Source organism: Convolutriloba macropyga, chromosome 10 (assembly GCF_964194025.1).
Source record: "Convolutriloba macropyga chromosome 10, txConMacr16.3, whole genome shotgun sequence".
NCBI lineage: Eukaryota > Metazoa > Xenacoelomorpha > Acoela > Convolutidae > Convolutriloba > Convolutriloba macropyga.
In genome coordinates this window covers 10429658-10445558 of record NC_134477.1, presented here as the reverse complement: position 1 = coordinate 10445558, position 15901 = coordinate 10429658, and the positions used below count along the sequence as shown (strand labels likewise).

General features: G+C 28.2%; 1 protein-coding gene across 6 annotated transcripts in view; it reads right to left on the bottom strand.

Moving 5' to 3' along the window:
* LOC142348538 (small conductance calcium-activated potassium channel protein 2-like) overlaps window positions 1–15901 on the bottom strand; it is a 188032-nt gene that overhangs the window by 111955 nt on the left and 60176 nt on the right. Inside the window, exon 1 of one of the 6 annotated variants that reach the window (XM_075399917.1) lies at window positions 12707–13230. The exons of 4 other annotated variants lie outside the window; for them this stretch is intronic. Coding sequence is in view for 1 of the 2 variants with exons in the window: in XM_075399910.1 (XP_075256025.1) it covers window positions 3957–4014 (58 nt within the window). In the remaining variant the exon portion in view is untranslated. Of the gene's footprint in view, window positions 1–3956; window positions 4326–12706; window positions 13231–15901 lie in introns of those variants that run through there. One more of the 6 variants, XM_075399910.1, reaches the window with a different exon arrangement.

The window sequence follows — 15901 nt, the reverse complement described above, 5'->3', positions numbered from 1 at the left end:
AATATGAAATAAAAGTTTGAAAAGCATTCAAATGTTTCAAACTTGTTACATAATATGAAATAAAAATTTGAAAAGCATACAAATGTTTCAAACTTGTTACATAAAATGAAATAAAAATTTGAAAAGCATTCAAATGTTTCAAACTTGTTACGTATTATGAAATAAAAATTAGAAAAGCATTCAAATGTTTTAAACTTGTTACATAATATGAAATAAAAATTTGAAAAGCATTCAAATGTTTCAAACGTGTTACATAATATGAAAAAAAAATTTGAAAAGCATTCAAAAATTTCAAACTTGTTACATAATATGAAATAAAAATTTGAAAAGCATACAAATGTTTCAAACTTGTTACATAAAATGAAATAAAAATTTGAAAAGCATTCAAATGTTTCAAACTTGTTACGTATTATGAAATAAAAATTAGAAAAGCATTCAAATGTTTTAAACTTGTTACATAATATGAAATAAAAATTTGAAAAGCATTCAAATGTTTCAAACGTGTTACATAATATGAAAAAAAAAATTTGAAAAGCATTCAAATATTTCAAACTTGTTACATAATATGAAATGAAAATTTGAAAAGCATTCAAATATTTCAACCTTGTTACATAATACGAAATAAAAATTTGAAAAGCATTCAAATGTTTCAAACTTGTTACATAATTTGAAATAAAAATTTGAAAAGCATTCAAATGTTTCAAACTTGTTACATAATATGAAATAAATATTTGAAAAGCATTCAAATGTTTCAATCTTGTTACATAATGTGAAATAAAAATTTGAAAAGCATTCAAATGTTTCAAACTTGTTACATAATTTGAAATAAAAATTTTAAAAGCATTCAAATGTTTCAAACTTGTTACATAATATGAAATAAAAATTTGAAAAGCATTCAAATATTTCAAACTTGTTACATAATATGAAATAAAAATTTCAAAAGCATTCAAATGTTTCAAACTTGTTACATAATATGAAATAAAAATTTGAAAAGCATTCAAATGTTTCAAACTTGTTACATAATATGAAATAAAAATTTGAAAAGCATTCAAATGTTTCAAACTTGTTACATAATCTGAAATAAAAATTTGAAAAGCATTCAAATGTTTCAAACTTGTTACATATTATGAAATAAAAACTAGAAAAGCATTCAAATGTTTCAAACTTGTTACATAATATGAAATGAAAATTTGAAAAGCATTCAAATATTTCAACCTTGTTACATAATATGAAATAAAAATTTGAAAAGCATTCAAATGTTTCAAACTTGTTACATAATTTGAAATAAAAATTTGAAAAGCATTCAAATGTTTCAAACTTGTTACATAATATGAAATAAATATTTGAAAAGCATTCAAATGTTTCAATCTTGTTACATAATGTGAAATAAAAATTTGGAAAGCATTCAAATGTTTCAAACTTGTTACATAATTTGAAATAAAAATTTTAAAAGCATTCAAATGTTTCAAACTTGTTACATAATATGAAATAAAAATTTGAAAAGCATTCAAATATTTCAAACTTGTTACATAATATGAAATAAAAATTTCAAAAGCATTCAAATGTTTCAAACTTGTTACATAATATGAAATAAAAATGTTAAAAGCATTCAAATGTTTCAAACTTGTTACATAATATGAAATAAAAATTTGAAAAGCATTCAAATATTTCAAACTTGTTACATAATATGAAATAAAAATTTCAAAAGCATTCAAATGTTTCAAACTTGTTACATAATATGAAATAAAAATTTGAAAAGCATTCAAATGTTTCAAACTTGTTACATAATATGAAATAAATATTTGAAAAGCATTCAAATGTTTCAAACTTGTTACATAATATGAAATAAAAATTTGAAACGCATTCAAATGTTTCAAAATTGTTACATAATATGAAATAAAAAATTGAAAAGCATTCAAATGTTTCAAACTTGTTACATAAAATGAAATAAAAATTTGAAAAGCATTCAAATGTTTCAAACTTGTTACATAATTCGAAATAAAAATTTTAAAAGCATTCAAATGTTTCAAACTTGTTACATAATATGAAATAAATATTTGAAAAGCATTCAAATGTTTCAAACTTGTTACATAATATGAAATAAAAATTTGAAACGCATTCAAATGTTTCAAAATTGTTACATAATATGAAATAAATATTTGAAAAGCATTCAAATGTTTCAATCTTGTTACATAATGTGAAATAAAAATTTGAAAAGCATTCAAATGTTTCAAACTTGTTACATAATATGAAATAAAAATTTGAAAAGCATTCAAATGTTTCAAACTTGTTACATAATATGAAATAAATATTTGAAAAGCATTCAAATGTTTAAAACTTGTTACATAATATGAAATAAAAATTTGAAACGCATTCAAATGTTTCAAAATTGTTACATAATATGAAATAAAAATTTGAAAAGCATTCAAATGTTTCAATCTTGTTACATAATATGAAATAAAAATTTGAAAAGCATTCAAATGTTTCAAACTTTCTACATAATATGAAATAAACATTTGAAAAGCATTCAAATGTTTCAAACTTGTTACATAATTTGAAATAAAAATTTGAAAAGCATTCAAAGGTTTCAAACTTGTTACATAGTATGAAATAAAAATTTGAAAAGCATTCAAATGTTTCAAACTTGTTACATAAAATGAAATAAAAATTTGAAAAGCATTCAAATGTTTCAAACTTGTTACATAATATGAAATAAAAATTTGAAACGCATTCAAATGTTTCAAAATTGTTACATAATATGAAATAAAAATTTGAAAAGCATTCAAATGATTCAAACTTGTTACATAAAATGAAATAAAAATTTGAAAAGCATTCAAATGTTTCAAACTTGTTACATAATTCGAAATAAAAATTTTAAAAGCATTCAAATGTTTCAAACTTGTTACATAATATGAAATAAATATTTGAAAAGCATTCAAATGTTTCAAACTTGTTACATAATATGAAATAAAAATTTGAAACGCATTCAAATGTTTCAAAATTGTTACATAATATGAAATAAATATTTGAAAAGCATTCAAATGTTTCAATCTTGTTACATAATGTGAAATAAAAATTTGAAAAGCATTCAAATGTTTCAAACTTGTTACATAATTTGAAATAAAAATTTTAAAAGCATTCAAATGTTTCAAACTTGTTACATAATATGAAATAAAAATTTGAAAAGCATTCAAATATTTCAAACTTGTTACATAATATGAAATAAAAATTTCAAAAGCATTCAAATGTTTCAAACTTGTTACATAATATGAAATAAAAATTTGAAAAGCATTCAAATGTTTCAAACTTGTTACATAATATGAAATAAATATTTGAAAAGCATTCAAATGTTTCAAACTTGTTACATAATATGAAATAAAAATTTGAAACGCATTCAAATGTTTCAAAATTGTTACATAATATGAAATAAAAATTTGAAAAGCATTCAAATGTTTCAATCTTGTTACATAATATGAAATAAAAATTTGAAAAGCATTCAAATGTTTCAAACTTGCTACATAATATGAAATAAACATTTGAAAAGCATTCAAATGTTTCAAACTTGTTACATAATTTGAAATAAAAATTTGAAAAGCATTCAAAGGTTTCAAACTTGTTACATAGTATGAAATAAAAATTTGAAAAGCATTCAAAATTTTCAAACTTGTTACATAATATGAAATAAAAATTTGAAAAGCATTCAAATGTTTCAAACTTGTTACAAAATATGAAAAATCTCGTTAATTCTCTGAATCAAAACAACTTTTTTATAACCATTGGTCCGCTTACCTATAACGTGGATTTGAGTGGACGAGTTGAACTATTCAAAATAAAATTTGTTCCTGGGTGACTTTATTACAGCAATTTAATGGTATTTTGAATATTATAAGGAAATGCATTTTGGGGGCACTAAAAAATAGTTCAAATTCAAATTTGTTCTTTAATTTTAGACGTACCTGAGCTCTCTTCACCGACAACCATCAGCTCCCGTTTCCGTAACAATGACGAAGACATTTATTTGTCTTCACGAAATCAATTAATTTTTTTTTGAATTGCTCCAATATTTGATCTATAAAACATGCGGGAGAGAAAAAACAATAGCTCAATAGCTTCCAATTTTCTCAATTCAATAAAAATTTGCAGAGAAAATGCTGTTTTCAAAATTTTCAAAATATCTATAAAAATTGCGCACGCATTAAGATTTTATTCACTTTTTATGTAAAGTGGTAACACCAAAAAAGCTTGTTACGATGTGATAAAAATTCCCATTCAAAATCTATGGAAAATCGATTTCGAAAGGAAAAGCTTCATCGAAGCTTTCCGTTTCCCATATAAATTTTATAGTGTTAAGTGGGAAATAAAAACAAAACATCAATTGTTTGTGATTCAAATTAAGGAGAAACAAAATGGGCAAAATCTTGTTGACAAACAAAAATAAACGATTTTTAATGACACTTAGACTTTTGTTTCAGTTCAAATAGGAAAATTTTCCGAATAAAGCCGCAATGATTTTAATGACTTATAGCTTGCTTATAATGAACAGAAACGCTTAAACTTGCGATAAAAAAACTCGTAAACAACGTTGTTTATGTAACTAAAATTGCTTTTAACTTCCTGTTTAGAACTTGGTAATGACAAATAGTATGACATATTTGCTTTAAGTTCCTGTTTAAGAAACGCATTTTAAACTGAAAAAAGGCGTATATGATTTGCAATTTCACCGGAGAAGAATTAATAAAAACGTTCAATGTTTTATAGCTAGCAATTGAGGCAGATGCTAAAACATGAACAAACTGAAATGAAAAAAAAATTACGTATGAAAAAAAACACGTATGATAACCCAAACAGGAAGTTTAACTTACGGTTTAAAGCGTCAATTCTTGATTTAAGGTGAGAAATTGATTGATTGATCAATTGTTGATATATTGGTGTGTTTTATATTTAAAAAAATTATTGCATTACAAATTAAGCATCCAATAAAAATTTCTCTGCAATTAAATATGAACTTTAAAAAGAGCGAAGGGAGCTTTGTGACTGATCACAAAAGATGACAAAACTACAAATTATAATGTTTTGACGTTCCGCCCCATCCATTTTGTTCCATTCCATTATCAAAATTAACGACAATTGTTTCAAAATTACAGTTGTAAGCCTGAGTAGACAACTGTGACAGAAAGGAAAACCCGGTCAAATTTACTAAAAATAGAAAAAAATCGTCAAAAGATAAAGCCGATGTCAATTTTTTGACCAGCATGAATCTCAGGAATCAAAATCTTCTATAGATGCCAAAATCTTCCACGCTCTATTAACAACGTGTCAGTTAGTGTCATTTAGTCAAAATTGAAATCGGCCAACTGATAAAAAATGCTGTGATGTATATTGATTGATAAAAAATAAGTGATAATAATCAATTTAATATCAACTAACAAATATTCATTGATAAATATTCATTGATAAATAGTCTCATAGATAGTTATTAAATGCCTCACCGTACAATATACTAATAACGGATAGAAAATTCAAATAGAAATTTAGCACATTCTAAACATCATGGCTCTAAAAAACATTAATCCTCGATTGGGCTTCCAATAATTACAAGACAAATTCAAAAAATCAGTTTAAATACTGGTAGAAAAAGTCTGAATGCATAACTTGCCTAAAAATTTTTCTTCCTTGATTGGAATAATGCTTACACTAATCATCAGAATGAGCTGCCGTTTTCGTGCACTTTTTCTCAATGTTGCACAAAATTAACAAATCAATTGTGAAATATTCCCGGGTTGCCCATAATAGCAAGTTCTTATTAGCCATTCTAGGTCATATATGAATCTTAGTAATCATACAAGGTCAAAGAAAAGTTATGAACTCTTCGTACCATTAGAAGTATCATATATGGTCTCCTAGAAATCATTCAGGGAACAAACAAAAAATTAAAAAAGCCTGAAAACTGTATAATTTTCGTTTTCTATTGAAGTTGAGGAAAATTCTTTGAAATCATACAAAGTCATATATGACACGTAAAACATTGAGTGGTGCCATCAATACTCGTCTAATGCAGTCAGAGGGCATACTAAATCATTATATTGCATTTAAACCCACAGTTGATATTGTGTGCGCTAAAAGACAACTTTTCATTGAAAATTATTCACAAAACGAATTTAATGTGATATACAACTTTTTTAAATTTCTTAAATATGAACATTTATAGGTATTAAATGGCTTCACAGGAGATCAAAACTTAAGTTATCTATTTGGACCTATTCTTTTATTCAATGACCAACTTTTCAAAAGATATTGCGTGCTAGGGTCTTATGGCGGATAAAAAGTTTTTTCAATAAAAACCTAAATGGTAAAAAGATTTACGAAAAACATACAAATGAAATTTTTGTAATGATTAGTGGATCATGGATGATTTCTTAGTAGTTAATCAGGATCGTTCTAAGGAAGATGTTATGATTGGTGTGACATCATATGTAATCACTGTTTAACTTCTAAGAAACGGGTTGGCGACACGGGTTAAAGTACAGCAAAAAAAAACTCCACGGATATTTATCACTGCTTTCCATAATAGCGACAGATGGAGAAAAGGCTGGTGCGTAAAATGCGCATTTTGACATTTTTTCAAGCAAAAACTGTCCAATTTGCGTTGAGCAACTTTAGTTAAAGCAACTTTGCACGACACTCTCAACAATTTCCAAATCCAAAAAAATCCCAACATGCAAAATGAAATCGAGAGGAGATGCCATTTCAGGACGTTATTCTTTTTCGAAAAAATAGAAAATAATAATATAAAGACAAAACATTTTTAAAATAATAATTTAATAAAATTATTAATAAAAATAATAATAATAATGAAAATAATAATACTAATAATAATAATAATAATAATAATAATAATAAAAATAATAATAATAATAATAATAATAAGAGTAATAATAATAATAAAATTTTTGGTATATAGTAATTTAGTACACTTGTTAACCAGGTCATTCGTAGTACGTCTGTACAACCAAATTACAACTGTCTTTCATTTACAAATGTATTGATAAGGAGTCTAAGCTATTACTTCACTATATTGTTATATATATATATATATATATATATATATATATATATATGTATATATATATATATATATATATATATATATATATATATATAAATATATATAAATATATATATATATATATATATATATATATATATGTATTCATTGATATTCATTGATATGTATTCAATTGTTATTCATCATTGAAACCTCTACTTGTGACTTTTGTACAGGTAAATTATCATTGATGTGATGCAGATTGAGAGAACAAAGCGAGAATTAAGTCTTATGCGCGATCTTGTTTTAATTCTCAATAAACAAAAAGCTTAGTTGATCACTTAGCCGTCCACGTTGGTTACCACAATAATAATAGTGACAATAATAATAATAATAATAATAATAATAATAATAATAATAATAATAATAATAATAATAATAAAAATAATAATAATAATAAAAATAATAATAATAATAATAATAATAATGATAATAAAAATAGAATAATAATATTAATAATAAAAATAATAATAATAATAATCATAATATTAATAAGTAGGCGCGGTAATATGCGTTCGCACATAATGTTTCGACCCCACTCAACCAAGTTTTCGGCTTAATTGTCCATCAAAAGAGAAAGAGAGAAAACGGAAAAGAGTGTGGGAGAGAGAAAGAAGGAGTAAAAAGAACAAAAGAAGGAGAAGAGAGAAAACACCAGAGAGAGAAAAAAAGTAACAAAAACCTACGACCAAAACACAATGTCAATTCGTTTTTATATTAAAAACCTCAACCAAAAAGTTAATCTAGCATCAACTTAAAACAGCTAAAGCAAATGATTTGAATGTTACCAGAAAAAGTATGGGACCTGTCTGCTTTGAGAATAATAAACAATAGACAGAAAACAAAAAGTGCAAAGTTAGAAAATAAGTTTACCCTTTTTGAAAACAATTAATTTCAAAGTCATGAAAGCAGTCAGCTATCAATTAAACTTATTCAAGGGATTCATTTATGCATTCAAATTAAAACCACTGAGATCTGCCATTATTCACTGATGCGATGTGATTTTTTTCATTAATGTGCCGTTAATATGATAATCAGACAAGACGGCAAAGAGAACCTTAATAATTGGAAAAAAATTATAAAAATAAGAAAATACGTAGTATCAACGCCAAAAAGCAATGAAAGTTCATTAAAAATTACTTGAAAAAGATTGCGACTTCTCTTCTTTTCAATGCAATTCGCTGCAATTAATTTTGGTATTTCAACAGTAGAGGTCTGATTTGAAATCACTTTGGTCTGCAATTAACATACAAGAAAAGGCAAAAGTATTTCAAAAAAATATTTACAGCACTCCATCATAATCCGAACAACCTTTAAATTATAAACCTTCCACAAACAGAGCTTAATTGTTTCAGACGCTTCTGCAATTCTCTTCTGTATTGAAACGTAAAATCAGTTGGACTATCTTTATAAATTTGATAATCTTTCAGCAAAAATTGATCTAAATTGAGCAAAAGTTACGAAAAATGTGAACAAAACAATGGAAGTTAGGCCAAATCTTCAAATCTCCATTAATCCTTGAGAAAAGCGAATTTCAAAAACTTTCTACACTTGAAAAATTTTCTAATGTTGTCACACACAATCCTGTACAATTAATATATCGATCAGCAAAAACTTACTGTACAAAAAACATCAGAAACAAAAATGAAACATTAATACAACTGAAACAAAAAATTGGTAATTAAATTATCTATTCTATCATTGGAATTATTGAAAACAACCTTGAAAACACACTTTGGATTAATTGGTATTTATAAGTAAAAATTAGAAGCAACAGTAATGGTTCTGGTCAGAATTAGATTTTTTTACAAATTTTCTACAGCTTATATATGAAATTTGACAGCTGACATGTCACTGCAGCTTGGACGTCAAAGCTTGTTTATACCCAATTTACTCTGAACTTCGAATCGTTTAGCATGTATTTGATTTGTAAAAAAAAGAAAACAAAAAAATAGCTCAGCCAATGATCTGAAGTGGGTAGCTCACAGGACGATAAGAAAGTTTATTTTCCGAGAAATTTTTCCAAGTTTTGCCCTGCCTCTCGCAAATAATTTTGTTATAGGATGACACTTGTCAGCGTTATGGACATTTCTTGATTTGACAAACGAAATTTTTGTTGCTCTTCCGGGAAGCTGTGGAGATAAAACTCGCAAGCAAAAAAGCAATCAGTCCTTAAACCCATCAAGGAGTGATTGTACCACTAAAACTGACTAAGTTTTGTCTGGGTTATCCTCAAAATTACTTAGTTATATCCTCAAAGCTGAGATAATTCACTTGCTTCAGATGTCAACCCAGTCACTGTATAAAAAGTTTGCTTTCGTTTTGCCTAGAATTTTTGAATTTCAGCTTTTTTCACGTGTTTTTGCATGTAACTTTATAAGATCATGTGAGATTTTTTTTCTTGCAAGATCTTGCAAAATAAGCATTTTTTGCAAGAACCTTGCAAGATTACCTTTGTGCCTCCACTAGGTTTCAATATTTATATATTGATGCTCAAAACTCGGAATTGCTCTCGTTTGAACAACGATTTCCACAAAAGCCTCAAAACGTACCTTTTTTCTCAAAATGTAACTTTCACGATGTGGTGTTACGAAAAAGAGAAGCCTTGTTCGTCCTTGCGGCAAATCATGTTCACTCATGTTCACTACATCTGTTTCCTTAGTTGACTTGTTTGAATTCAGATAGTTAAATACACCTTTTAGACGATCATAATGACATAGAAACATAATGCCCTTTTCGTGTTAGGCTGATCAAAACAAATTAAGACAGCGAGAAAAAATCAAAATTCAAAACGAAAAGACGGTCTGCAACAAGTAGCCAATCTTATGTATATATCCATTCACTCCTGAGAAACTGTTTTCTTATAAGTTTATCAGCAGTTTTCTCAACTTAAATTAAGAAAACGTTTCATTTTTAATTTTGTAAAAACTCAACTTGACGGATCCGGTTCGTCTCAAGCTACTTCTGAACGAGTGTCTTACAAACAGCCATGCTTTCATAGTTTGAGAATTATAGGTCTGAGTATACATTGACAACATTGATTACTCCTCATTTTTTAAAAAAAAAAGACAGTGTGTCGGTATACGAACCTATGCTTGAACTGGAACTTGATTTCGCTCTGAGTTCTGTAACATAGAAAAATTAAGTTGTTTTATAAAAAGTTTATGGGAAAAATCTGATGTTTTAATTGCGGATAGCAAGAGCTGTTTATAGTTTCTGCAGTTGAAGCATGTTTCTGCTTAATTGTTTTTGCAACGATTATAAGCAATTTCATGTCAAAATTCTTCCTTTAAAAGACTAAAAGAATGTAAATAATTGAAAACTAAATCTTTCAAAGTGACAACTGTGTTGGTTATGGAACTGGATAGCGGAAGCGTTTCAATGTTTTAATGTCGGCTACCATACGTTATCATGCGTGTTTTCATTTCTGCTGCAAAAAATCGCAATCAAGACTCAATTAGAGAACTTTTACGTGATTGGCAAGGGCAACTTAAATTATCATCAAGTTCTGGTAAAATTTTAGTATTTTAATAAACCTTTGAATGAATGAATTAAGTTGATGACTTTGAAAAAGATAAAAAATATATACTTCATTGAGAGGTTGTTTGAGGTTTTGTGTAGACATTTTGAAAGTATGGTATTTTTAGCTTTTATGTGGTATACATAACAGTTGACTTTTTGCAACATGAGGTCGTGAAAGTGTCTGTTTATTCAAGTAATTTATGCAAATTTGCCATTAATACAAATCGCAACAAACTCAGAGTTATCGTTAAGTTTTGAGTTTTCTGAGGTAAGGGGATCTTAACTTTTTATTTTGTGCATGGCTTAACAATTGAGCTGAAGAACCCCCAGTTTTCTCTCTTCCGCAATTGAATACTGAAAAAAACACTGTCCTTGTTGACATCAAGTTTAGATAGTATAGAACACAAAGTCATCCTATTATTTTTTTGATGACCGGCAACACGTCTAAAGCTTTTGACGTAATGACCAAGAGAAGTTAATTTGTTCTCTCGAATAAAACTCTAATGAATCCTGTACTGGAGATAAATCCAAAATTTATTGAGAACAAATCATGGAGCATATATAACGAGAACAGACCAAGAAAATTATAAATGCAGCTAAATCAACGCTATTAAAATTATTATTTTTTTGTTTTGTCTAAAGAACAACTTCTCTCGAACTATCCTACTGCTATTTCTTCCTCATTATTTCAAAATTAAAGACATCTGGAGTAAGATTTCTGCGGAAAAATTGTTTGTCAAGTTGCATTTTTATTATAATTTTGAACCCAATTTTGATTTCTACCTTTTTTTAATAAAAAAAAATTTATCTACAATACAAGAAAATTGAATTGTAGACTAAAATATTTTGCATATTGTTCTGAAATCAAATTCATATTTTTGAAATCAGGCAAAAGCTTTGCTGTGTCATTCTTGCAAATGTTGTGTCATTCTTGTAATTGTGTCATTCAGCTTTGTTGTGTCATTCTTGCAAACTTTTATGAGTTTGGATTAACATCTGGCTATACGATTCATCTTCTTACTCTATTTCATCAGAATATTGTAAGACCTCGTCGTGCAACCTGTCATTCCAACAATAAGAAAGGTCGAGATAAGTTATAAAAGGAAAAAGATATTAATAATTTTTCAACATCCGTTCCAAAAATCCGATACTACACGACGATGCCATTTTCTTGAGAGTCAAAAAAATAAGAAAAGCAAACAATATGGTGATCAAACATCCTTGTTCAAATATAAACTCATTCGAAAATTTAAATCTTGTTTTGCATTTTCAAGTCTATTTGTTCAAGATTCAATCATTAATTTAAACTTTTTCTATGCATAAAGTTTGTTGCTCTCGATAGATTTAATGTAGCCCTCTTGAAAAGAGTTTCAAGTCTTGATCAGTACTTCTCCCGTGAAAAACACAACTTGAATTGACAAATCAGTACTGATCACCTCCTATTTAAAGTTTTGATCATTACGCAGTTTGTAACCAAAGTAGAGTTTTGAGAAAGTTCTTTATCTGATCAAGGTTTTACTGATATGATCACATGCCAACTTAAAAACTCCCATGTACCCCCTCCAAATTCAATTTTTTGAGAGCTTGAAAGGAATGGCCATAGCTGGTATCTTTAGGCGATATCAGAAATATTTGGCCAAGACTTGCGCAAGACTTGTCAAGTCTCGGCCAAGACTTGGTTCAAGTATGGCCAATACTTAAGATTTGATCCAAAACGTGCCAAGTTAGAAAAGTGACAATCGGAGTTCTGATACAGTACTGATGCATGCCTTGCAATTTAACTGAATCAGTACTGAATATGACTTGACGTTCAGTCCGGGCTTTCAGTTAAAGCGTTTTGAAGTTTTCTAGCCTCGTGAGCATGTTTTAGGTTTTTCGCCGAAAAAATTACTGCAAGGCGTAAAATGCAGAAATTATATCATTGAAGTCCATAACTCTATTATATTGTTATTTCAGAAATAACGTCGACGGCTAAAAACTTGTCCGAGCTGCTGCAATTTTTTTTGAGAAAAAGTGCTAAATTTTAGTGCTAAATGTCGTTCTTACTGACAAGCAGAATCCTGAAATAAATAAACTTACCATATAAAGATAGGCGCTGTGTCAACGGATATACTAAAATTGGGCAGCAAAAGTAGACTGTAAGCAATTTGTTTACTGGTAAACAATTTGTTTATTTGACCATATATCATACATGGAATTACAGGTCTGACGGCTTTCGAACTGGTCACATTTGTGCTTCATTAAAAAGCAATTTCGCCGTAAAATGCTCCCGGCGATTTTAAGGAAAAATCAAGTCAAAGATTGTTCGTCTGAGACATATTCGGCTTTGGGGGATTTGTGGAATAGAGCGGGAATGATTTGAACATAAAGAGACAGTTTCTAAAAAATGCAATTCCATTTTTAATTTGCGTTATTTATTTATTATGTGAATTCTTTTGTTTGCCTTTTTCGTCGTTTAATTGTTTCCTGTTTTACTATTTTTACTGCCTAATAGTGTTCATAAAAGCAGACCGTTTTTTCCACGTCAATAGAATCGCTCTCCGCCTTTTTTGTGGTTTGTAGGCACCAAATTTTTCTAAGGGAAATAAAACTACCTTCATGAATAAATCAGAGTTGTTTGGCTGCACTGTGAAATAATGATTTAGGAAGCAACTAAAGTGATAAAATAAAACGCTTCCGATTATTTTTCTTCATTTTTCCACCGGCGAGTGAATAAAAAACACTTCAAGTTTTTTTTTAATTTTCTCCAAAAGTTTATCTCAAAAACAACAAATAGTTTCAAACTGCAGCTTTCTCAAATCAGCGATTTGCCGAAAAATTAAAAAGAAATTAACCAAAAGGTAACTTCGATACAAAAACGTTCACATATTTGACGTCTTTTTACTTTTCTGACAAAAATGATAATTGTGATGACTTTGGTCGTCTATAATTTCGCTAGTTGGGTAACCACTCATAACTTTTTTTCTCACACAATGAGAGGGGAAAATGTTCATAATTAAGGTTTTTAACGAGGAGGCTCGCTAATTTGCGTTAGCACATAAAGTTCCGACTACGCTCATCCACATTTTTGGAATAATTGTCTACCAAATGAACAGATAGAAAGCCCCCAAATATTCAAGTATTTTTCAAAAAATTGATGTATGAAGAAAACTATCGCCTCCAACGCAAATACTTTGGAGTAAAAAAAACCGCGTTAGATTGATGAGATCTGTCATTAGTAAGAAAGCGAGGCACGACGAACAACCAAATCAAACAACAACAACAAACATTAATTACGTCCAAAACCTTATGTCCATTTAAAAAAACTTTATAACAAAGTCAAGATACCGTCAGATAAAACTGAAACTGAACAAATTAACTTGTACTATAGAAGAAAAGATATGAGACCAGTCCACAATAAGGCCCGGTTACAATTAGACAAATCAGAACAAAAACAGCAAATTTATTATATTCGCTTATATTTTTAATAACAGTTAATTTCAAAGTAATGAAAACCATTAGATTTTAACTGAAAACATTTAAATGTTTTGTTTTCACCAATTCCTATGAAAGAGGGCGTTAGTGTTTGTCCTTATACAATTTTTTATGAGGTTACAAAAAGAATAAATAATAAAGACAACAAACAAAACTTCAATTAAAACTTGCGAGAAAACGCTGTCGAAGACGTAATCACAAATGTTGCTCAAAATATGTTCGGTTGCAGATTTGTCGAATGCCAATAATGCGTTACTCGATCTCTCGTTAATGAGACTGGGTAAAATATTGAAAAAAAAATGTTTAAAATTAGGAAAAGATTTTGTATTTTTCGAAAACAAATAGTTTGAACGTGAAGTCATGAAAACCATTAGCTACAAAATGAAAAAATTAAATAGGTTTACTTATTCTTCTTAAAAAGCCATTGAGATCATTGGCTTTTCGGAAGATGTCTTGCGTATACAAAAGCACGGCAAATAGAGACAAACAATCAAAAAACATTTTACTGTTTTTTGCGAAAAACCGGTCTGGGAACCAGTAAAATTATAATCAATTATTTAAAATCTTCACATTTTGTACACTTGCGCCTGTTCTCAAAACCAATAATGTCCTTGTGACCTTTAATTAATGAGACTTGGCAATAAATACAAACAAAAATAGAACAAAAATGCGAAGCTTGAGAGTGGTTTCTTAAAAACAAGGGTTTTCGAAGACATGAAAACAATCAGCTATCTTCCCAATTCAGAATATAGTTTCATCCATTCTTCCATATTACGCCAATGGGACTTATCACTGACCAAAATATTTCATGCGACTAAAGGACAAAGTAGAAACGACAGTTAAATACAGAAGCTAAAAAAATTCAATTAAATTCTTCAAGAAATTGGAGTTGAAGCCAAAAAACCATAATCTGTACCTTTCAAGAATTTGATTTAATCAATTGTGCCTTATTTTGAAGGCCAGTTTTGCGCTATGTGTGAACTGTTGATAATGTGATACTGTGAAAAATCGAGAAAAGGGCATGAAAAATTGGCAAATGCCTATAAATCAAAAATCTTGTGAAATCTGGTATTATCAGAGCCAGAAACCATAATTTAATACGTAGAACCGCAATAAAGATAATTTATTAATTTAGCGGAAAGAAGAAGCTGTCTGTATTTGCTAAAACTCAGCTACAAATTGACCAAATTAGGAGAGAATTAGTTGCAAAATTGAAAAGAACTATGGTTTATCTAAAACCAAATAGTTTTGAAATTCCAAATAAACACAAGCTTTCGAGTAAAAACTAGATAAAACAATTTGGAAATGCTTAGGAAGCCAGTGTGACCCTATCACCAGCGAGCTTTGATTTGAATTGTTTCGTTCTTTAATTAACATTAAAATGGTCGATTTTTATTTAAAGGCCGACTGAGTACATTCTGAGTTATTTTTGCATTGTAACAGTCCAAGATTGGACCAAAACTAGCCTTGCTATTGCTGTTCGTCAATTAAGAACTCTCAATTCTTTTGCAGTGTTTCAGATCTTGATAGTTTGATAGTTCGAAGATCAAAATAAATGCTGCGTTTGTGATAATCATCTGGAAAAGTTAGCAAAAAAAACGGCAAAACTTTAATTATTCCAGATCACTCTCAATGGAAATGGAAGTAGGACTAGCCCTTTTAGAGTTCAAAAACTTTGTGTTCGGGGTTTTTGGGTGTGTACTTCTGGTAAATAATTTAATCAAAATGGAATAAGGAAGCTTATTTCGCGCAATTTTTGATGAAAAAGGCTTAATTTTGAAATAATTAGAGACTCAAATT